General features: G+C 42.5%; 1 protein-coding gene across 1 annotated transcript in view; it reads right to left on the bottom strand.

Moving 5' to 3' along the window:
* myo3a (myosin IIIA) overlaps positions 1-25,854 on the bottom strand; it is a 404,249-nt gene that overhangs the window by 35,706 nt on the left and 342,689 nt on the right. Inside the window, exons 32-34 of the mRNA XM_073055309.1 lie at positions 13,917-14,023; positions 9,255-9,295; positions 6,171-6,311 (exon numbers count right to left, since the gene is read on the bottom strand). Of these exons, the coding sequence (XP_072911410.1) occupies positions 6,171-6,311; positions 9,255-9,295; positions 13,917-14,023 (289 nt within the window). The remainder of the gene's footprint in view (positions 1-6,170; positions 6,312-9,254; positions 9,296-13,916; positions 14,024-25,854) is intronic.

Raw genomic sequence — 25,854 nt, 5'->3', positions numbered from 1 at the left:
AGGATGATAGGTAATTGTGGAAGGGGTTCTGATGTATAGGACATTTTTTGCTGCCCTATTTGATTAGAAACTTCTAACAGTTTGGTCTTTATAAGCAAGAAATGCTGGCTGTTGTATATGGAACACAGTTACATTCAACATTACTTGTACACAGATTGTCCTGATGTAGATAATGCTTATTGGGAAGGGATAGATCCCTGGCATCTACTTGCGGAAAATTAGTGATGTAGGAGATCAAAGCATTCTTCAGGAAAAAAAATGATGCTGATTTAGAACGTAGACAGACTTTTCAACAACTGTACAGCCAAATGATGTGATTGAACAATGCAAACCAGAGCTGAAGCAGAGAACAAAGCACCTGGATGTTTGAGAAGCAAATATGCTTCTGCATAAACTGTGTATAAGGTAATGTTTCCTGTTTCTCACTTGTGAAGTTGTCTCCTGAAGACTCCTGTACACCAGCTATGACTGGCAGTGTCAGTCAGACTCGATGATCCAGCTGATGCAGGGAAAGACAGCACTTTTCTAATGGACCATGTCTGCATGACATAAATAGCGTGTTCTTCTGTCTCAAATACAAAAGAAAATGCTGGAAATAATAAGTCAAGTAGCATCCATGAAGACAGAAATGAAGCTAATTTTATCAGGTCATTAACATGAAATTTTTCCTGTTTCCTTTTCCACAGATACTGCCTGGCTGATGAATTCTTACAGCATTTTGGAGTTTTATTTTAGAAACATAAAAAACCTACAGCACAATACAGGCCCTACGACCCACAATACTTACTTACTTTAGAAATTACTTAGGGTTACCCCTAGCCCTCTTTTTCTAAGCTCCATGTACCTATCCAGGAGTTTCTTAAAAGACCCTATCGTATCCGCCTCCACCACCAGCGCTGGCAGCCCATTCCAAGCACTCACCACTCTCTGGGTAAAAAAACTTAACCCGATATCTCCTCTGTACCTACTTCCAAGCACCTTAAAACTGTGCCCTCTCGTGCTAGTCATTTCAACCCCGGGAAAAAGCCTCTGATGATCCACACGATCAATGCCTCTCATCATCTTATACACCTCTATCAGGTCACCTCTCATCCTCTGCTGCTCCAAGGAGAAAAGGCCAAGTTCATTCAGCCTATTCTCATAAGGCATGCTCACCAATCCAGGCCAGACAACATCCTTGTAAATCTCCTCTGCATCCTTTCTATAGTTTGTACATCCTTCCTGTAGTGAGGTGACCAGAACTGAGCACAGTACTCCAAGTGTATGGAACCTCTGGAACCTTTCCCGTCCCCATTGATGATGCAAAAATCATTGCCAGAGGTTCAGCAATCTCTTCCCTCACCTCCCACAGTATATATCGTCCGGTCCTGGTGACTTATCCAACTTGCTTTCTAAAAGGTCCAGCATATCCTCTTTCTTAATACCTACATGCTCAAGCTTTTCATTCTGCTGTAAGTCATTCCTACAATCACCAAGATCTTTTCTGTAGTGAATACTGAAGCAAGGTACTTATTAAGTACCTCTGCTATGTCCTCTGGTTCCATACACAATTTCCCACTGTCAACTTGATTGGTCCTATTCTCTCATGTCTTATCCACTTGCTCTTCACATACTTGTAGAACGCCTTGGGGTTTTCTTTAACCTTGCTCGCCAAGGCCTTCTCATGGCCCCTTCTGGCTCTCCTAATTTCCTTCTTAAGCTCCTTCCTGCTAGCCTTATAATCTTCTAGATCTCTATCATTACCTAGTTTTATGAACCTTTCATAAGCTTACCTGGATTTTTGAACATTTTGTAAACCCTTTAGTTAACTGACATCCACAATTTCTTATGGATACAGTTTACCTCACTCCACACTCTCTCATGCACAGGCACTTCCCAGTGGAGCACAAGTGGACTTATGACTGCAAATCTATTCAGTCTCTAGATCTAAGAGTTTTAGTATGAAGCAATGCAACATTACTATAGTTTTATTGTACGATAGCCACCAGTAACTCTCTCAATATAGTGCAATGTAGAGGTATTTCCATGTTAGATCGCTCAGAGGAATGCCAAGTCAGCACTTGAAGTGGATGAAAATACTGTCCACACCAGCCAAAGAATCAGTCACTGTTTTCATTCATTAATGAACAGCACGTTAGCTGATACTGCAGTGAAACTAGCTGCAGGTGTAACTGTGTGATCCGTATGTTGCAGTTTAACTGAAAGCTGTTTTGGCTACAGATGGCAAAGAGCTGCAAATAGCTCCCTGATGACTCACAGCAGGTTGAGACAAATGTCCTTGATCTTTACTGATGTCAAAACCAGCAAATGGCGTCTGGGGCTTGCTGATGGTGGGGGTGGAATTACACAACTTCTTGGTTATATTTCACGTTGGATTGTTTTAACCATCAACTACTGCATTTAAAAATGCTGGAAACAAAATTACCTTTTGGAGCCAATCAAAAGGTACCAAAGGGTGTCTTTTTGTAAAAAAGAAAAGGAAGAAATTGGGGACAGAATCGCTTATGAAACAGAAGTGGATTCCATTGTAGAGCTGCAGTATCAAAGGGGATTCATGTGCTCTCATTCTCAAGGAACGGAAGAAATCAGATCAAAATTGGGGCTAATCCCATTATTTAAACATTTTTGCATCAAATTTTTGATTTAATGAGGCTCTGGCAAGAAACAAATCTGGCAAAAGTGGCACATCAGATGCGGCAGATTGCAGAGCTCCCCCACCTGTGTATCTCTATAGACCTGTAAGCTTTCATCTTGCTGACCTGGCAGAATTTCCTGTATAGCACCATCAGACGTGTGCATTTAGGAAACTGCAAAACATTTGTTAGGTAATAATCCAGTTTCATGTAGAGACAGCTGCAAAGAATGATCTAACTTCCTATAGACAAGTTTATCAACGATTAACGACAACCCTCCGAGGATCAAGAAAGAATGAATTATGACAATAGCAATTTGTTCCCCAATTTTCATCCAGGGGTTTGGACTACTAATCTTGAGGCATGGGTTCAAATCCCAGCATCACTGCTGGGGAATTTAAATTATGTAATTAAATAAAAATGATAATAACATTTAGAGTGACCGTAATACTCCTGGATTGTCATTAAAACCCATCTGGTTCACTAATATTCTTCAGGAATGGAAATCTTCCATCTTTGCCTGTGTGGCCCTTGTGTAACTTCAGACACACTGCATTATTATTGATTCTTAATTACCCTCCTGAAATGGTGGCACAAGCCATTCAGTATGGGCAGTTAATGTAGATATAGCCAGCAGCAGCAGCAGCCATGGTTGGTTGGCATCTGTTTGTCTCAAAGGACAATGGGTGATGATGATCATCATTAGAAGCCTGGGCAGAAGGTGTGGAGATCCTGAGATGCCCATTTGTCAAGATCCCCCTCTCGGCCTCACCAGTGTATTGAAAAGGAAAGCTTATGAAGCAATATGTTTAGCACCAGCTCGGTTGCAGGAACTGCAGGAAGGATGTTGAATGACGTCCAGCTGTCTTAGGGGTTCCACTCCAGATTTGCTATCTGGGTTTACTCCTCGGGGAGCCTTTACCTCTGCCGAGGCTGCCCCCAAGACAGTGGAGATATTTACCCATAGCTGGGGATCTGTTCAGGAGCACCAGGGCACATCCACACACCAGTGGGCTTGCGTGCTGCGTGTGAAGGGGCCAGACCTCCTCCTCATCCTGAATGCAAAAGGAGTTCAGTTTTCACATGTCACCAGCGAGGAGGCACTACATGAGGCTTGCTGTTGGAGAGGCTATGTACTGGCAGGCAGACAATTACACATTCAGCTCTCCTTTTCACAAGACTGCTCGCCAGAGGTGGAATCTGAAAGCAAGAGCGATAAGCACTACCCACTACATTACCACACTAGATGCGTCACAACAACCATTTTGACACAGCAGCAGCCATATCATGTTAATAAATACATTAAAGTATATCTTGAGAACAATATGATTCTGAGCACAATACACATTTAAGCATGTGTTTGATTAGGATTAAAATTGATGTTTGCAAACAGATACCATGTTGTAATAGATATTGTTATGTACAGCTAAAGAGATATGGTTATATCTTTTTATAATTAGTATATATATGTAATCTATAGAAAGCCCAAATATTCACTTGAAACAGCAAGTCTGATTGACAGAATAACTTATTACTTCTGACAGCAAAATAGACTTCATTATCAATGACTCACAACTTGTCCACACGGAGGGGAGTCTAGGATAGGAAATGTGCACTTTGACAGGGCAACATTTACAGATAACTAAGGAGATTACTGCAGAGTATATTTTCCTTTCTCTGTGAGAGGAATTAAATTATTTATTATTTTCATGAAACAAAATATACAATACATACACTCAGAAAACAAATAGAAAGCTCCAGCTTATCTGACTACTACAGTGGAGATATCAGGGCCCACGCATAACAGCTGATGGCATTTATGAGCAAACAATTACTATACTTTTAGATTCTTCGTGATCTCCCATTTCAGCTTGGGCCTTAAGCATTTGATGATAAATAAATGGTTCAATGACTGTGATGAAGTAGCAGATCATGGAAGGGGTTGCAACCTTTCCTATGTCTGCCTGCTAAGATACGTCTGTGGATTTTCTAATATAACTGAATCAATAGCAGTTAAAAGGAAAGTAAGTACAATTTTGAATGACTATAAGCCTTGTCCTCAAGTGGGAGGAAAATAAAATTTTTAACTACCTTCAATAAATTTGGTGTGCTTTATTAACATACAATAAGATAATAACAGAAAAGCTCTGAAGAAAAAGGAATATAAGACTCCTCTCACACCCTACCACAACTTTCCATAATGTAGGATACTGCAAGTTTCTGCTAATCACTCATTCTGGGAAGATGGAGAGTGCCTCTTGACAGATTAATGAGCAGGTTTTCATCTCTATTGCACTTTTGACATTGCAATGCTCCTTACAATAAACTAAAGTTAAATTATGCATGATCTGAGTCTGCAAGTTTTTCATGAAACTGGCCTTAATATTTCTCCAACATTTAAAACTATTGGCTTAAATTACACTACTGATAATGTTACAACAAAAGTATTATGAATTAATCTATGAACTAATGAAATATATTAGGCAAAGTTTGATACTAAAACATGTAAATATTCTTGCCACTGAAATGAATATACTGTATCTAAAATCAAGGTTATTAATTGTTTTGAAGTCTATTGAGTAGAAATAAAATTTCACAAAATATATCCATTTGACAAAAATTTCAAAACTGATAATATTATAAAGATGGCTTTTATGAATGAGTTAATATAATTCATGATCATCATTTCTCAACAAGTGGAATTCTGCTCTTTGGAGGTAATTCCATTTCTCCAAATTGTGAATTAATTTGAGTGGATATCACATTAATTGGAAAATATGTAACATTAACAGAAGTAGGTATCAATTCCAGGCAATAACTAGACAAGCAGTGAATAGAATTCCTACTACTGTGTTCAGCTTGAATCCCACATCTCACTGTGTTGCTGACAGTAAGCTCACACCCTGACTGGGCATCCTCCTGCATGTATGTTGATGGCTTTGAACAGTGGCAATATCTGTTTCCTGGAACCTAATCCAGATAACAGGTAAGTTAGCCCAATAGGGTAGGTTGAAGCAACTGATTGTAGGGAAGGAGGAGCTCACAGATAGACTGGCCAATGTTAGTCATGTAAACACCAAGGAGCAAGTCTTGTTCCAGAAAGATAACTATTTGCTATGGCTTTGGGATCTCTTCATCTACACCCGAGTTTATCTTCTAATCTATACTGTAGCCAAATTTATGTCGAACAAACACTTTCCTTCGCCTGTAGCTAATGGAAGTGTAGCTTAATTTCTGGTGAACTATGAATAGAAGTCCTGACTAAATAAGGAAATGGCGAAAAGATTTTAATACCTTCTTGGCCCTGTTGCGGTTGGGGAAATTGAGGTTACCGAGTCAAAATAAGTCTTCTGATTTGGATTGCCAGTAAATTGTACAGAATAGTGAAATTGAAGGAAGTGTAGACTTGGGACCTGGATAAGAATTTTAGCGGGGACAAATCTGACATTAGACTTGGTTTCTCACTATTGGCCATGTTAAAGGAATTTTATATTTTCACAGTTGTGACAATTGTTTTCACTACGTATGTAGGTCTACCTGTTGGAGTGGGTGGGGTTTGTGGATCTGGGCTGTGATGAAGAAATTTTCCCTGTTGTTTTAGTGTTATCCTTGGTCGTGGAATCACCAGGAGCAATTTCTCCGTAGTAGCGATCATCTTCGTCCAGCAACTTCACTTGGCTATAAAGAAAATAATGAGCATATTAACTGTAATTAAAACACCTTATTTAATTTGCTTCATTCATCACATTGGATTTCACTGCTTCCCCAGGGCAGAGCTAATGCACACACTTGAATAAGTGAAGCAAACAATTAGAAGTAGGATTGTAAAATGATCTAACTGTTTAGAATTTTAACCAGGGTTAATCACACAATATGGAATGAGCAAATGGGGATCAAATTGAATTTGACAATGATGCAAAATGTGAGTCAGTTGTTTGTTATCTGTTCTGACAGACTGAAAACTATGGAATGGAAATAAGAGAATGGTTCATATAGCATGGCTAATGTACAGTAGTTATGCATATTTTGTTTCCTGGAGCAGAATGGAGTGGTTGAGATCCACCACCATAATGCAAATAGCAATTTACCATCCTCACTCAAGTAAACACCAGATAATTAATGATTGGAATGGAAAACACTGCATGCTAGTACCATAAATTTTTTTCTGTGTGGGTAGAGGCAAGATGCATCATTGGGTAAAACGAGAGGAAATTTAACACAGTACCCTTGCATCATTGCCTGTTTGGAGGCTAGCAAATGCTGATGGTGGTGAGCTAGCAAATGTTATCAACTTTTATGTTATCAGCTAGCAATCACGAAAAAAATTAAAATCAAAGTAAATTTATCATCCTACAAGCACTCATTTTCAATGAAATAGAGTTAAGCAGAATACATTTACATTTAAAACACTTTGTATTCAACAATTACCAGACACACACAATCCCTTTATTGATTTTGTGTTTCTATAACTGCCCAGCATATTGTTGATTGTTCATTAAATGTTACAGTTCTGATGTTCTTTTGAAGAATAATGATAATTCTAAGATAGATAATTAGAAATCCATTAATTAAAAAGTAAGCTTATATTTTGCTTATTTTGTCTCATTTTTCTCCATTTCATATCTTGAGAGTTTTGATTTGTTTTGACTGACCTCAGATATTTCTTCTGATTGGCTCTTCTTCCAGTGTCAGTCAGAATGACAATGGGAGATGTCATAGATCATAAGACATTGGAGCAGAATTAGACTATTTGGCCCATCAGGTTTTCTCCACCATTCCATCATGGCTGATATATTATTCCTCTCAACTGTATTCCCCTGTCTTCTTCCAGTGACCTTGGACACCCTTACTGATCAAGAACCTATCAACCTGCACTTTAAATATACCCAATGACTTGGACTTCACAGCCGTCTATGGCAATGGATCCACCGATTCACCACCCTCTGGCTAAAGAAATTCCTCCTCATCTCTGTTCTAAAGGGATGTCCTTCTATTCTGCAGCCGTGCCCTCTGGTCCTAGAATGAGGAAGGAGTAAATATGGAACTGTAAACTGAAATTGATGTACTTCATCTCTTTTTGATGTCCGTGACTCCCTTTCTTGGGTTATTTCCCTGAACCTACTCACTCTAAAGGTCTCCATGTTAATTAAATGTGCAAGATTTGTTCTATTGCACATGATGCCTTGGGCCACGGTTAACACAGACCTCCGAATATGGACAATTTATTTGCCAATAGTTTCGCAGCTTCACTGCAGATGGCAAACATTACATTTCACTTTATTCACAGAGGGCAACAAATTGAACAAACAGAATCAACCTTATTCTCTTACTTCGGCAGAGGGATTGTCACTGGACTATTTTAATATTGGAAACTATTGCAAATTTCAAAATACTATATGAATATGTTTAATTGATGAAAACCTTATATTTATTCTGAATGGAATTTAGAATCCATACTTAGATTTTAGGAAAAAAATGCTAAGTATTTAGGGAACATCATGTTCCATGAGCTCACTAAACTCATTAAATAGAACTGCAATTTCTAAAAATACAACTCCGATTAACTGTGTCAGTTCCCCCATGCTGATATCTGGCCTTTGTGAGCCTTGTGTTTAGCTGTGTGGGAGAAATGTGCTGGTGTTCATCCGCTGTGTGTTCCTGATGGAAGCTTGCTTGCTTTTATGCCTTTGTATGAACTCGCACATGGGGAGAACGGCAGGAATGTGACATGAACCCTGGGTCACCGAACAATTAGCAGTGTGCATTCCTATTATTTGTGTAAATTCGAGAGGAAATGGCACAGCATGTAGCAAAGGGAAAAAGAACTGATGATGACGTTTGATAAGAGTTGCAAAATAGAAACGTCTATGTTGTAAATGTAAACACCATAGAACACTCGTGGGTGCTACATAATAGTATTTGTAGGAAAGTTGGAGATTCAGCAAGGTCCAGCACTAACTGCATCTATTCCAAAGTCTATAAATTTGGTTTTGTACCCACTAATGCTCTAAAGTGACAGGATATGTGTGTACCAATGCACATCTGAGAGATGCTTCCACAAACGTCAGTTTCGCATGAATGGCCCTAAGTCAGTATGGGCATTCAGGAGCATCACTTAACTGTGAGAGTGAGAACTTCCTCAGCAATTTTTCATGAAAACTAACGTAAGCAATTCCTTTCTTCTGGAGTTCAGTTTTGAGCTTAGCTTGCAGGTTAAAAAAAATTGGCTTTTGAGTTAAAAAACAATTTATTATTGCATCTTGTATTGGGTATCCAGATTCGGTGCTCGTGTCTCACGTCCTGTGCTAACCATTGGACTTATTCCCTGCACTCCAATTGACGCACCGTTACTCTACTCTGCCCTCACAATGCCTTGGGCCTCGTGTGCACTAGGATTTGGTCTGCCACCATTGCACATTTAACATATACCTCACAATGAAGACTACTATATAAACCAACATATTTACAGTTCCACCGTCAAAGGCAAAAGGAGTCATTGTCCCTCAGATAACAGGATGTGAACTAAGGCTCCAGTTAATATAATCTGGAGCAAAAGCAAAATTCTTACTTGTTTTTTTTTTGCTTTGAGTTAAGTTAGTCTGGAAGAAAGTGAGCAATTACCTGTCTCTCCGGGGTCTTCTCTTTCCATCCTGCACTGACCTCTGTTTAAAAAGAAACATTAAAAATCATTTGTAATAGTGTTGCATCTCTGCTGATGTATAGAAGGATAGAAATGGCTTTAGATCTGCTTATTACTCATTGCCTCAGTTAAGTGAAATCAGAAGCAAGCTGTAGGGAGTCTCATGGGTCCATACAGAACTTTCCCAGTTTGAAGAGGGTTTGTGTTGACTATCTGCATCATTTTCTATTTTTGTTTCGTAAATCCAGATCTTGCAATAGCTGCTACAGTTTAGGAACCCGTACTCTTCTATTTTCCCTGCTACTAAAGGTTATCAGGTAATGATGAGGTGGGGCACTGGGAGTCAATATTGGTGGAGTGGTGCCAGCACGTTCATGGAGTCCTCCTCTGCAGATTTTCTTCTCTAATTTTCACCTGCTGATCAATACTTCATAATGCTTAAGCAGCAGAGATCAAAAATCTGTCTTCAGTGATCTAATTATGCAAACCACTATATGGCAGCACTGCTAATCAGAGTCCAATAAAGCTAATCTTTTCAGATATCAAATTCTCATAACATAGTTTCTGCCCTACACAAGCGGTGTAATTACTAGTAAAATATTAAAAGAAAAGGTCAGAGCTATTTTTAAGTTTGTCTCTATCTTGGTTTGCATCTGAGTTAGAATGAAGTTATTTGTTACTTTTACAATTCATTGTGGGAACCTTACCAAACTTGAGTGGGATCTTTCCATGCAATGTTCTAAAGCCCCCATCAATTTTACAGCAGCTCAGGAAGGTGATTAAACATTGTTCATTTCTATGACAAAAGGCGGAGGGGCAGGTAGTGTTGAGAAGCAGGGTGTCTGCCGAAGAATTTAGACAGACTGGGAGATTGAACAAAGAAGTGGCAGTTGGAATATAGCATAGGGAATTGTATGGTCATGCACTTCGGTAGAAGGAATACAAGTGAAGACTATTTTCTAAATGGGGAGAAAATTGAAAAATCAGAGGTGCAAAAGGACTCGAGTATCCTTACAAGATTCCCTAGAGGATAACTTGCAGTTTGTGTTGGTTGTAAGGAAGGCAAATGCAATGATAGCATTCATTTCGAGAGTAGTAGAATATAAAAAACAAGGATGTAACACAAGGCCTTTATAAAGCATTGGTCAGACTGTACTTGGAGTATTGTGAATAGTTTTGGGCCACTTTTCTGAGAAGGTATGTGCTGGCTTTGGAGAGAGGGTCCAGAGGAGGGTCACAAGACTAATCTTCAGAAAGAGAGGGTTAATGTTTGAGGAGCATTTGATGGATCTGGGTCTATATTCACTGGAGTTTAGAAGAATGAAGTGGGATCTCATTGAAACCTATTTAGTATTGAAAGGCCTAAAGAGTGGACATGGAGAGGATGGTCTCTATAATGGGACCAGAGGGCACAGACTCAGAATGGAGTGACATCCCTTTAGACTAGAGATAAGGAGGAACTTTTTTAGCCAGAGGGTGATGAATCTGTGAAATTTATTGACACAGATGGCTGTGGAGCCCAACCCACCGGGTACATTGAAAGCAAAAGTTGATAGGTTCTTGATTAGTAAGGACATGAAAGGTTACAGGGAGAGGGCATGAGAGAGGGGTTGAGAGGGATAATAAATCAGTAATGATGGAATGGCAGAGTGGACTCAATAGGCTGAATGCCTCATTCTGCTCCAATGTCTTATTTTCTTGGAGTTTTGGACTAAGTGATGTACAGTAGAACTTTTTGCTGGAGTGTTGATTATAGATTGCAGTTGTAAAGTAGACTGGTCCTTAGCAGTCTACCTACAAAAGTGTTCAAGATTCACTGGACAGTACGGATAGATCAAATTGCTCTAGTAATGGCAAGAACTGAAAAAAGCCTGCAATAGGAATGTAGCTGCACTGAGTGATCTTTTGTGTCACAGGTTTCGTCCTGAGGTCCTTTGAGGAAAAATATTCTGATTGGTAAATCTGATTTGGTGTGCTTACTTATGAGAAAATTCCATCTAGCATCTTAAGTATCCTTGTGAATATGAACATTAGTATTGACATCAATGGTCAAATTGTTGAGTTATTTATTAATGGTTCAGTGCTTGCACCCACAGTCATCAATCCAGAAAATCAATATTGAAGTTCTGATTAAGTTCTACCTTTTGAAAGTCTGAAAATTGGAGAAAACTAGTTAAGCTTCTGAATAATATACATAGAGAAATCTGTAAAAGTCATGAGCATTTTAAAAGCATTTCCTCTTATATCAAACACGAGGAAATCTGCAGATGCTGGAAATTCAAACAACACACACAAAATGCTGGTGGAACACAGCAGGCCAGGCAACATCTATAGGAGAAGCACTGTCAATGTTTCGGGCCGAGATCCTTCGTCAGGACTAACTGAATGGAGAGACACTAAGAGATTTGAAAGTAGTGGGGGGAAGGGGGAAATGCGAAATGATAGGAGAAGACCGGAGGGGGTGGGATGAAGTTAAGAGCTGGAAAGGTGATTGGCGGAAGTGATACAGAGCTGGAGAAGGGAAAGGATCATGGGCCGGGAGGCCTCTGGAGAAAGAAAGGGGGAGGGGGAAGCACCAGAGGGAGGTGGAGAACAGGCAGGGTGATGGGCAGAGAGAGAGAAAAAAAACAAACAACTAAATATATCAGGGATGGGGTAAGAAGGGGAGGAGGGGCATTAACGGAAGTTAGAGAAGACTCTTAGCTTCATCCCACCCCCTCCGGTCTTCTCCTATCATTTCACATTTCCCCCTCCCCCCACTACTTTCAAATCTCTTAGTATCTCTCCTTTCAGTTAGTCCTGATGAAGGGTCTCGGCCCGCAACGGCGACAGTGCTTCTCCTTATAGATGCTGTTTCCTCTTATATCACCCCTATTTCCAGCATCCTACATCACTATTTCACGTCTTGGCTTGTGATTTATTATATCATATCAAACTGAGAAGTAGTGATGCTGGGATACAAGGTTCAATTTACCAAGAGATTTTAAAAAACTTTCAAATTTTGGCTTTAACCATGCAGACAAAGGCAGCTGGTGGGACGAGTCTAATAACCCAAGGATTGCTTGCAGTGTCCATACACCTGTTTCTCCTTATCTGATGTTCCATTATGTATCGTCATGACATTCATGTGCTGACACAAGACAAGGATTTTGGTATTGTGAGATAATAAAGGTCATTATAATGATTACTGAATAAGATGTCAGTTGTCTAATACTGTTGTATTGTTACAAAAAGACAGTTAACACTACATTTCTTTAAGGTTATGAGAGGTAACCATATAAGGGATTTTGTTCCCTTTAGCACACAGCTGCTTTTGTTAAGTTTTCTTGCAATCACTTAAATCAAAAATATCTAAATATACACTTTGCTTTAAGCCAAAGTGACTTTAAATCCTTCGAGCATATATTTTGTTCAATGAACATTACACTGTGTAAAGTCCTTAGGCTAATATTAAATCTTGGTTCTTGCAAATAGCTTAGATAGTCAGTATGGGGTTTGTACATACATTTAGGTGGTAAATGGATCTTTTCACGGTGAAAATGTTTTATTTTGTAGCATATTCTCTGGACACTCGATTAGCTGACAATGATAAGTAGGGTGATGAAGGACTTGGGCATAAATCTCAACCTCTTTCGTATGTGTTGTGTGGCACAAGAGGCCAAATTTAGCATCATTCCCTGGTGTATACCTGAGAGGCAACTTCTATGCATAAGATAATGGTTGTGCAAGGTTGGGACATGCAGATGAATGTTTACTTTTCCAAATATCCTGCAGAAATTAACTTCAGGACTTTATAAATGGAGTTCCTACCCTTAGTTGACTTGAATGACATTCCTAAGATCATTCACATAGGCAACCTGCTTTTTAAAGCCAAAGCCAAGAAGAAAAAGTAGGCAGATTGGTTGAGAAAAGAGCAAATGAGGGCATGGTTGGGTCATAGGATTTCAGGATTAGGTGGGTGATGGTTATCATGGAGGGAGAACGAGTTTGCATGGGGCTGTTTGCTAACTAGGAATGCTCACTGGATGGTTGATGGAATCATAAGGAGTCATTCTGCCCACTGCATTCATGCCAATAAAAAAGAAGCTTTCCAACACATGATTCATTGCCCAGTAGGTCAAATTCATATCCAGGGACTATGGTTTTGCATTTCAGGTTGTAAATTTCAAGACCTCTGACACACTCTGAGCAAGAAAAGAATTCTTCCTTCAACCCACTTTATATAATTTACAACTACACCCAAATCCATGGTTTGGTTCAAGCTGAAGGGATAAGTTTATTCCAAGAGTGGTTTCACTATTGGCTGGGATACTTGTGGAGTCAACAGTAGAATTTGAGTTTGAAAATACAGGGGTGTTTAAATTGCAAGGATGTTCTGCTGGATAGAGATTGTCTCCTGGGTGGTTTAATGGCCTGAAAGAATTGCTGCTTTTCCTCATGGCCCAAAGGAAGTCCAGTAAAAGCGGATTTTTCCATCAAGAATTTAGTTTAATTTTAAATATTGCAAATATATAACATAATACCTTTCAGAGTGGAAAATTCAGAATTCTATCACCTGATTGTATTGTGACCATGATGGCTTGCAACTTTAATGGAAGCCCTAACTAGATCTGAACACATAGATCAGCGGGTCATTGACTTACATGAATGATGTTGTAGTATGTGTTGTCTTCAGGTGTATTTACAGTCTTTGGTGGCTGAGTCCTCCTAGGCGTTCTTTGCTGTTTCTGCTCACTTACTTTATTGGGACCTGAAGAAATGGAAAAAAAAAGTTAACTTTCTAACAAAATTTTCTTGAACACATATATTTTCGAAGTGATGAAAACATTGTTTCCCTAATAAATTTAAAGCATGCGATTGTAAAAGTTCCTCACAAAGAAACTGGAATTGAGGATCACATTTTGCAATTCATACCTCTCCAGATTAGTCTAGTACCTTGTTAGAAATTGGACCTGATCCTGACCTACTTGGTCCTATTCCTCTTTGAGCCTCATCTTCCACCTGGCCCTTTCAGACATTTTGTTCTATATCTAAACTTTAGCTCTGCCTTGGCTAAATGCTCTATTATTGTTTGAGTCTGGTATAACAAAAGTACTGTACATACTGGAAATAAAATATTTTTTGAGTGAGCTTGATAAACAAGAATTGTTTGTGAACAAGTTATTAATTTAAAATACTCTATTTCTGGTTTTGATTTCCCTTGTTATATATTGACCATATTAAATATGCCCTTTGCTAATTGATGTAAAGAGAAAATTAACTTTATATGTCACATGTACTGTGCATTGAAACGTAGAGTGAAATGCATCATTTGCATCAATTGTGCTGAGCAGGCTGTAGGTGTCAACACGGCATTTAACTCACTAATCCTAACAGTATGTCCTTGCAATGCAGGAGGAAACCTGTATGGTCATGTGAGAATGAACAAATTCCCTACAGGCAGCGCAGGAATTGAACCCCATTCAGTGATCGCTGGTACTGTAACAGCATAATGCGAACTGTCATGCCACTGTGTCACACAAAAGAAAGCTACTAAAGTTGTTATTTATGGTCATGTATGATGCAACTCATCAGTCTTGTGATGCATTGTGAATAAATAAAGTAATTCACTATAAAATATTCTGTAAGTATTATGAACAGGTGAAGTAATTTATTATAAAATATTCACCTACTGCTCCAGGTCTTTGTCAATACCACCTTGTGACCATGTGTCAAGAGATACATGGATAATCCTGCAATATTTGGCTGTTTCATTAACATTATTTTTACTACAATACCTATATCCAATTCTTCTGTGCCTTCCACCTACATTAGGAGCAATTTATAGCTAGTACAGCTATGGTATAAGACCATAAGCTATAGGAACAGCATTACACCCTTTGGGCCATCCTCTCAGCCTAAAACTCCTGCCTTCTCCCATATTGCTTCGTGCCCTGACCAATCAAGAATCTTCCAACTTCTGCCTTAAATATTCAAAAGGATTTGGCTTTCACAGCTGTCTGTGGCAAAGAATTCCACAGATTCACCACTCGCTGGCTGAAGAAATTCTTCCCCATTGTCATTCTGAAAGGATGCCCCTCTATTCTGAGGCTGTGTCTTTTGGTCTTAGGCTCTCCCAACATTGGAAACATCCTCTCCACATCCACTCTACTATTGACCTTTCAATAGGATCTAATGAGGTCACTCCTCATTCTTCTGAGTTCTAGTGAATATAGGCCCAGAACCATCAATCACTTTTCATGTGACAAGCCATTCAATTCTGGAATCATTTTTTTCTGAACACCCTATGAACCCTCTCCAGTTTCAGCAAATCCTCTCCAAGATAAGGGGCCCAGAACTGTTCACAATACTCCAAATGAGGCCTTACCAGGGCTTCCTAAAGTCTCAACATTAAATCCTTGCTTATATATTCTAGTTCTCTTGAAATGCATGCTAACATCGCATTTGCCTTGTTCACCACAGACTCAACCTGAAAATTAACCTTTAGGGAAACCAGTACAAAGACTCCAAAATCCCTTTCTGCTTCAATTATTGTATTTTCTTTCCATTTAGAAAATAGTCAACCCCTTCATTTCTTCTACCAAAGTGCATGACCATACACTTCCCGAAACTGTATTCCATCTGCCATTTCTTTGCCAATTCTCCTAATCTGTCTAGGCCCTTCTGTAGTCTCTCTACTTCCTCAAAACTACCTGTTCCTCCACCTATCTTCATAAGGTCTGCAAACTTTACAACAAAGCCATCAATTCCATTGTCTAAATCATTGACATATAAAGTAAAAAGAATTGGTCCCAACACTGACCCATGTGGAACATTTCTAGTCACCACCAGCCAACCTGAAAAGGCTCCCTTTATTCCCACTCTTTGTCTCCTGCCAATCAGCCAATACTTCATCCATGCTATAATCTTCCCTGCAACACCATGGACTCGTAGCTTCCTTAGCAGCCTCATATATGGCACCTTGTCAAAGGCCTTCTGAAAATCCAAGTACACAACATCAATTGATTTTTTTCATCTATCCTGCTTGCTATTTCTTCAAAGAATTCCGGACTATTTTTCAGGCAAGATTTTCCTGTGCTGACTACGGCCAATTTTCTTATGTGTCAAGTACCACAAAACCATATCTTTAACAATCGACTCCAACATCTTCTCAGTCACTGAGGTCAGACTAACTGCTCTATAGTTTCCTTTCTTCTGCCTCTCTCCCTTCTTGAAGAGTGAGTGATATTTGCAATTTTCCGGTCTTCTAGAACCACTCCAGAATCTAGTGATTCTTGAAAGATCATTACTAATGACTCTTCAGCCACCTCTTTCAGAACTCTGAGGTGTACACCATCCGGTCCAGGTGACTTATCTACTTTTAGAAACATAGAAACATAGAAAATAGGTGCAGGAGTAGGCCATTCGGCCCTTCGAGCCTGCACTGCCATTCAGTATGATCATGGCTGATCATCCAACTCAGAACCCTGTACCTGCTTTCTCTCCATACCCCCTGATCCCTTTAGCCACAAGGGCCATATCTAACTTCCTCTTAAATATAGCCAATGAACTGGCCTCAACTGTTTCCTGTGGCAGAAAATTCCACAGATTCACCACTCTCTGTGTGAAGAAGGTTTTCCTCATCTCGGTCCTAAAAGGCTTCCCCTTTATCCTTAAACTGTGACCCCTCGTTCTGGACTTCCCCAACATCGGAAACAATCTTCCTGCATCTAGCCTGTCCAATCCCTTTAGAATTTTATATGTTTCAATAAGATCCCCCCTCAATCTTCTAAATTCCAGTGAGTATAAGCCTAGTCGATCCGGTCTTTCTTCATATCAAAGTCCTGCCATCCCAGGAATCAATCTGGTGAACCTTCTCTGTATTCCCTCTATGACAAGAATGTCTTTCCTCAGATTAGGGGACCAAAACTGTTTAGACCATCTGTTTCCCAAGATGCTGCTCCCTAGTAATGGTAACTTCACACGTGTCATGACATCTGACACCTTGAACTTCCACCATTCTGCTGGTTTCTTCCTCAATGAAGGTTGCTGCAAAATATTTACTCAGTTCACCTGCAATTTCCTTGTCCCCCATTACTACCTCTCCAGCATTGTTTTCCAGTTGTCCGATATCCACTCTTGCCTCTCTTTTACGTTTTATATATCTGAAGAAACTTCTGGTATCCTTTTTAATATTATTGGCTAGCTTACATTCATATTCCATCTTTACCTTCTTAATAACTTTTTAGTTGCCTACTATTGGTATTCAAAAGCTTCCCAGTCCTCTAACTTTGCACTAATTTTTGCTCAATTATATGTCCTCTCTTCGACTTTTTTGTTGGCTTTGACTTTTCTTGTTAGTCCTGCCTTTAGAATACTTCCTCCTCTTTGGGATGTATATTAGCCTGTGCCTTCTGAATTGTTTCCAGAAATTCCAGCTAATGTTGCTCTGCCATCATCCTGGCCAGTGTTCTTTTCCAATCAATTCTGGCAAACTCCTCTCCCCTGCATGAGGATTGAGGGATGAAACTGGAGCACCCATATAGGCACAGGAAAATGTGCAAATTCCACACATAAAACACATAAAGTTGGTTTTGAACATGGGTCTCTATCATATGTTTCACTGAGGGAGTCAACCATAGCTGTCATGGTCCTGTCTGGCTATCCCCCATCTCGCTTCTATCTCCTTGATTGTGCCTCAATTCCCATCATCTGATTCACGTTTGCTGCTAGCTCCATTAATTACAGCACACCTGGTTTCCATCAGAGAATAGAGGATAAGAACTCTGGCATCACAGTCATGGGTTGCCAGTTCGTTGGTCGATTCTAGTGAGTGTTAACCTTGTTTCTTGATCCCTTATGACTGTTAGTTCCAAGCCCTGCTCCATTCTCTAGAGATTCTACAAAAACCTTGTCTTCAAGTCCAGACTCCCCTGGTTATCTGTTCCACGTTTGCGACTGTGCTAGTGCCTTTCTACCCTGCCTCCATGCCTGTGTCCTGCACTTGGGTTCGTCCCCAGGCCCTCCCTTGCAACAGAACGAACTGGCCAAGAATGAACCCAGCGGACACGAACCTCCTAAACAGGCCCTCGCCAGCCGGGGCTCCCTACTGGGCGTCCACGATCAACTGCTCAGAGAGGTCATGGAAAACCTTCGTGCTCAACTGGGTGTCTGCTCCCCTTACTCCGTCCCTTCCAAGATCCAAGTCTGACCAACCCGCTCTGCCTGGGATGACAACACAATCACCAGGAGAGCCGCACGTACCCAAAACGGAACCCTACGCTGGGGACCAAGGGAAATGCTGGGATTTCTTACTGCAATGCTCCTTGGTTTTTGAGCAACAGCCATGTATGTACACCACTGACAGATCGAAGATAGCAAACATCATGGGGTTGTTGCAAGGGGATGCCTTAGGATGGGCCACCGTGATCTGGGACAACCAGGCAGAGATCTGCTCCTCCTTCTCCACCTTCGTCTCCGAAATGAGGAAGGTTTTTGAACATCTCATTCGTGGTAAGGACGCCGCTAAACACCTACTGACTCTCCGTCAGGGCTAACGGAGTGTAGCAGAATACTCCATAGAGTTCCGAACATTAGCGGCTGACTCGGGGTGGAATGACGAGGCTCTACGGGAAGTATTTCGACAGGGTCTCTGTGAAAAGATGAATTAGCGGTGAGGGATGACGCTAACAGCCTGGACTCTTTGGTCCCACTAGCCACCGGGTTAGATAACTGACTTCGAGAGTGTCAGAGAGAGAAAACCGGTCGCCCCACTCCTCGGGTCACCCCACGGCTTGTTTTACGATCTTCAACCAGCCCTAACCTCTCTCCCCCTTCTGATCCTAGCATAACTCCTGCTCCGACTGTTCCCACTACGGTGAGCCAGATCACGCTCCCTTCAGTCCCCCAAATCCGGATGCAGATCCAGGCTACCATGAACTACCTCCAACAATCCATGTCTCTATCGGCCTTGGTGGACTCCGGTGCCGAGGGAAATCTGTTGGATGAGGACATAGCCTCCCGGGCTGGAATTCCTCGGGAGTACCCCTCTGGAGGCCCGGGCACTGGACGGGAGCTCGGGTCACCCACTGTATGCCACCCCTGACCTTGATTTTGTCTGGAAACTATCGAGAGCAGGTATAATTTAATTTAATCCAGTCTCCTGGAGCCCCTTTTGTTCTGGGATACCCCTGGTTGAACCACCAAGTCTACTGGGAGGATAGCCAGCTGGAGCCCATTTTGCCATGCCACCTGTCTGCAGCTGGCCCGATCCCCTAGGGAGGCTACCACCACCTCACCTGTTTTGGAACCCCTCCCCAACCCCCCAACGTCCAGAGTTCCCGTAGAATACCACGACCTGGGACAGCAAACAACGGGCTCTTTCCCTGCCTCCACACCGCCTGTATGATTGCGCTATCCACCTTCTCATCGGGGCCTTGTTACCCACAGGTCACTTATATAACTCGTCCTTGCCTGAGTGAGAAGCCATGGAGAAATACAATAGTGAGTCCCTCGTGACGGGCATTATTTGACCTTCATCCTCCCCAGTGGGCTCAGGTTTCTTCCTTGTAGATAAGAAGGATTTGTCGCTATGTCCCTGTATCGATTACCGAGGCCTTAACAACATCACCGTTAAAACAAGTACCCACTGCCCCTCATTAACTCAGTATTAGAACCACTTCACGAAGCCACCATCTTCTCGAAGTTGGACCTTTGAAGCGCCTACCATCTAGTCAGGATAAGACAAGTGGAAGACAGCATTTAGTACACCACAAGGTCACTTTGAATACCTAGTCATGCCGTTTGGCCTCACCAGTGTCCCGCCGTTTTTCAAGCCCTGGTTAATGATGTGCTGAGAAACTTTATTAACCCCTTTGTGTTCGTCTATCTAAATAGCATCTTAATATTCTCCAGCAGCCTCCAGAAACACATTCATCATGTCCGTCAAGTCCTACAGAGACTGTGGGAGAACAAGTTATTCGTGAAGGTGGAGAAGTGTGAATTCCACGTCCCTTCGGTCAACCTCTTGGGCTACATCATTGAGAGCGGGCAAGTGAGGGCAGATCCCGAGAAGATCATGGCAGTGGTGGAGTGGACCAGACCCACGACCTGCAAGCAACTTCAGCAAATTCTGGGGTTTGCGAACTTCTATTGCCGGTTTATCAGGGATTACAGTCGGGTGGTGGTGTCCCTTACCCGACTTACCTCACCTTCAACACCATTTCTTAGGGACTCCGAGGCCGACTCAGCATTCGCTGAACTGAAGAGGCGTTTCATGGCTGCTCCCATCCTGGTCCAACCGGATCCCTTCTGTCAATTTGTTGTGGGGTTTGACACCTCCGATTCCAGGGTGGGAGCAGTTCTGTCCCAACGTTCAAGTTCTGACAAGAAGGTTCATCCCTGTGCCTTCTTTTCTTGCCAGCTGTCTCCCGCTGAATGAAATTACGACATGGGGAACCAGGAGCTACTGGCGGTCAAACTGGCGTTGGAGGGATGGAGGCACTGGCTGGAGGGTGCGGAACACCCGTTTATCGTCTGGACCGATCATAAGAACCTCGCATATATCCAAACTGCCAAACGCTTGAACTCTTGCCAAGCCCACAACACACACAAAATGCTGGTGGAACACAGCAGGCCAGGCAGCATCTATAGGAGAAGCACTGTCGACGTTTCAGGCCGAGACCCTTCGTCAGGACTAACCGAAAGGAAAGATAGTAAGAGATTTGAAAGTAGTGGGGGGAGGGGGAAATGCGAAATGATAGGAGAAGACCGGAGGGGGTGGGATGAGGCTAAGAGCTGGAAAGGTGATTGGTGAAAGTGATACAGAGCTGGAGAAGGGAAAGGATCATGGGACGGGAGGCCTCGGGAGAAAGAAAGTGGGGGGGGGGGGGGAAGCACCAGAGGGAGATGGAGAACAGGCAAACAACTAAATATATCAGGGATGGGGTAAGAAGGGGAGGAGGGGCATTAACGGAAGTTAGAGAAGTCAATGTTCATGCCATCAGGTTGGAGGCTACCCAGCTGGTATATAAGGTGTTGTTCCTCCAACCTGAGTTTGGATTCATTTTGACAGTAGAGGAGGCCATGGATAGACATATCAGAAGGGGAATGGGATGTGGAATTAAAATGTGTGGCCACTGGGAGATCCTGCTTTTTCTGGCGGACCGAGCGTAGGTGTTCAGCGAAACAGTCTCCCAGTCTGCGTTGGGTCTCACCAATATATAAAAGGCCACACCGGGAGCACCGGACGCAGTATACCACACCAGCCAACTCACAGGTGAAGTGTCGCCTCACCTGGAAGGACTGTCTGGGGCCCTGAATGGTGGTGAGGGAGGAAGTGTAAGGGCAGGTGTAGCACTTGTTCCACTTACAAGGACAAGTGCCAGGAGGGAGATCGGTGGGAAGGGATGGGGGGGGGGGGGAACGGGTGGACAAGGGAGTCACGTAGGGAGCGATCCCTGCGAAAAGCAGAAAGAGGGGGGGGAGGGAAAGATGTGTTTGGTAGTGGGATCCCATTGGAGGTGGCAGAAGTTACGGAGAATTATACATTGGACCCGGAGGCTGGTGGGGTGGTAGGTAAGGACAAGGGGAAACCTATCCCGAGTGGGGTGGCAGGTGGATGGGGTGAGGGCAGATGTGCGGGAAATGGGAGAGATGCGTTTGAGAGCAGAGTTGATGGTGGACGAAGGGAAGCCCCTTTGTTTAATAAAGGAAGACATCTCCTTCGTCCTGGAATGAAAAGCCTCATCCTGAAAGCAAATGCGGTGGAGACGGAGGAATTGTGAGAAGGGGATAGCATTTTTGCAAGAGACAGGGTGGGAAGAGGAATAGTCCAGGTAGCTGTGAGAGTCTGTAGGCTTATAGTAGATATCAGTAGATAGGCCGTCTCCAGAGATGGAGACAGAAAGATCAAGAAAGGGGAGGGAGGTGTCGGAAATGGACCAGGTAAATTTGAGGGCAGGGTGAAAGTTGGAGGCAAAGTTAATGAAGTCGACGAGCTCAGCATGCGTGCAGGAGGCAGCGCCAATGCGGTCGTCGATGTAGCGAAGGAAAAGAGGGGGATGGATACCTGTATAGACTTGGAACATGGACTGTTCCACAAAGCCAACAAAAAGGCAGGCATAACTGGGACCCATGCAGGTGCCCATGGCTAACAGGCGCCAATTTTTTCACCAATTCAAGTTTACTCTCACTTACTGTCTGGGTACAAGAACGGGAAGCCTGATGCGCTGTCCTGGCAATACAATTCCAAGGAGGACCTTTCCAGCCCGGGGTCAACCCTCCCACCATCCTGTGAGGCGGCAGCCCTCACACGGGAAATCGAGTCCATAGTAAAAGAGGCCCAACGGGATGACCCCAACCCCAGCAAATGGACCCGCTAACCACCTTTATGTGCTCAATTCTGGTCGATCTCAGGCACACATCTTGGTTCGCCTGCTATCCCGGGAGTGATCAGACACTGTCCCTCCTGAAAAGACACTGTTGGTGGCCTTCCATGGAGGTGGATACCCACTCCTATGTCTCTGCATGTTCTGTCTCTGCCCACAGAAAAGCCTCCCACCTGCTGGATTACTTCATCCCCCACCTGTTCCTACTTGTCCTTGGTCACACAAAGCCCTAGATTTTGTCACGGGACTACCCCCTTCACAGGGAAACACCACCGTACTGACCGTGGTAGACCGGTTTTCCAAGACTGTGCACTTTGTAGCCCTCCCTAATCTCCCTTCTGCTCAGGAGACCACAGACCTTCTCGTCCACCATGACATCCACCTCCATGGAATTCCTGCGGATATCATCTCCGATCGGGGTCCCCAATTCATCTCACAGGTGCAGAAGTCCTTTTGTCAAGCCCTGGGTGCCTCAGTTAGCCTATGATCTGGCTTCCATCCTCAGACAAACGGACAAACGGAACGGGTCAACCAGGATATGGAGGCGGTGCTACGTTGCATAACAATCGACAACCCATCTACCTGGAGTGACCACCTCGCGTGGGTAGAGCACGCCCACAACTCTCTGGTTAGTACTGCCACCAGAAGATCTCCTTTTGAATGCTCCCTTGGGTACCAACCCCCGCTGTTTCCCGTTCAAGAAGAGATTGTGGTGCCGTCTGTTCAGGCCCATATCGGCTGGTGCCGCAAGGTCTGGGAAGACACATGCATAGCCCTGCTCCGCTCAGCAGACCGCAATCGGACTCCTGCACCTGAGTAGCGACCTGGGCAGAAGGTGTGGCTCTTTTCTAAAGACATTCCTCTCAAGAATGAGCTGAAGAAGCTCGCTGCTTGCTTCCTGGGACCTTTCGAGGTCAAAAGTATCATCAACCCCACAGCAGTGCAACTTAAACTACCTAAATCTATGCACATCCACCCTACATTTCACATTTCCCAATTAAAAACAGTTTCTGTCAGCCCCTTGTGCCCTCCGACTGAAACTCCTCCACCCACCCAAATCATCGACAACTACCCAGCGTACACCATTCAGCGGCTACTGGATGTGCGTTGTCAGGGCAGGGGCCTCCAATACCTGGTCGACTGGGAAGGATATGGTCCAGAGGAACGTTCCTGGGTTCCCCGCTCCTTCATCCTGGATCCTTCTCTCATCCGTGACTTCCTACAGGACCATCCAGATAAGCCTGGGGGATTGCCTGGAGGCTTCTGTTGGGGTGGGGGGGAGGGTTACTGTCATAGTCCCATCTGGCTGTCCCCCATCTCGCTCCTATCTCCTTGATTATGCCTTAATTCCTGTCGTCTGATCCCCAATTGCTGCTAGTTCCATTAATTACAGCACGCCTAGTTCCCATCAGAGAATAAAGGATAAGAACTCTAGTGTCACAGCCATGGGTCACCAGTTCGTTGGTCAATTCCAGTGAGCATTAACCTTGTTTCCTGATCCCTTATGACTGTTAGTTCTAAGCCCCGCTCCATTCTCTAGAGATTCTACGAAAACCTCGTCTTCGAGTCAAGATCTGGTTATCTGTTCTACGCTCACCATTGAGCTCGCATCTCTCGACCCTATCTCCGCGCCTATGTTCTGCACTTGGGTTCGTCCCCAGGCCCTCCCTTGCAACAATAGCTTAATATTGGCTTCTGAATGTAAATGTAGATTTGAATCATCTGCACATTGACAACAAAGATTGGAGTGATGCCAGTTATGGCTTTCAGTGCACCAAGGGTTTTAAAGATTCAAATCACAAATACATTCTATTGGAAGTTGTGATTGCTCTTCTCCAGTATGCTTTTGAATCCTGGGTAACCTACAGCAAGTAGCACAAAGCAGTGGGCAGATATCCTCTTTAAGACTTTCCAAAACAACTGGTAAAATAAATAAACTATGATCAGAATTCTGTCCCAGGCCAAGATCCCCAGTGTTGATGCTCTAAATACATCCAGTCAGGCCATGTTGTCATGGAGTCAATAATGTACTTCTGAAACTGTCACTCTATTTAAAGAGGCCATAAGACATAGGAGCAGAATTAAACCAATTGGTCCATCAAATCGGTTTGGTCACTCGATCATGGCTGACTGATTCCAAAATCTCTCACAGGAACAAGTTACTGGGAGAGCAGATCAAATGATTCAAGGACAGCCAAAAACTCAAAGTTTCCTTGAAAAGAATGGAACATCTGCACTGATGTCTGGGAACCTGTCGAGATTACTGACAACCTCAATCCCGTGTATTGGGAGCACACAGAAGCACAGTGCAAAGGGTAAAAGGAGTGTACCATCTCCCAAACTACCCACTCATTTAAAGCACTTACTGTACCACTTGTCACAAAATTATTAGCTTTATGAGTTGTACCAAAGCTCAGCGGACTGGAAGGGAAACAAGTTATCCTCAATCCTGAGAAAGTGGATAGCTATCTTCAGTTTACATCTCAACCACACCATTCTTGGGTTTGTCATTGTTCATTCAGTACTGATTTGTCTCTGCTCCCTATTTACCAACTCATTGTCTGCATTAAATTTATTCGCTGTGTTTAATATCATTGCTTTCTTTAATAATTAGATTCATAACAGACACAATGATGCTTTGACAGATGACGGTAATTTAAGCTTACATTCGTGTTAAATTATTACATTCCTTTATCAAGTTCTGTGTCTGCAATCCTGGACTTTCAGAAGGGATGAAAGGAAATGCAATAATACACTAATCCAATTAAGCAAGTTTTCTGTTGGGGAAAACATATTGCCTTTCCATGTTATTTCTAATTGAGTGAAACAGTTAAAATACAATTAGAATGAATAAAATGATTTAATATTAATACATTATGTGGAGATTGGAAATTATACAAAAGTATTTGTTTTTAATCAGACTCTACAGTTCCCACAAGGAATTGTAACTTCCAGAGCTTTCCTTTCATGAAATCCCAGTCTGGGAAAGGAAGAAAATTATTCATGGACTGACTAAAGGAAAATCCTAAATTCAGCTTCCATTTCCATACCTCACAGGAAAATGGTGGCTGTAAGGGACAATATATCACCTTGGGTGACAGTAACGAGCTAAACACAAATAGTCAAGTCTCAGGAAGCAATGAAATACATCCATGCAGCATGTAGTTAAATGCAGGGTGATGGTAAAAGGTTGTTTTTCAAAATGGAGGCTGAT

Source organism: Hemitrygon akajei, chromosome 8 (genome assembly GCF_048418815.1).
Source record: "Hemitrygon akajei chromosome 8, sHemAka1.3, whole genome shotgun sequence".
NCBI classification, from domain to species: Eukaryota; Metazoa; Chordata; class Chondrichthyes; order Myliobatiformes; family Dasyatidae; genus Hemitrygon; species Hemitrygon akajei.
Note: the sequence above shows the minus strand (reverse complement) of the source record. Positions and strands in the feature narration are given on the sequence as shown.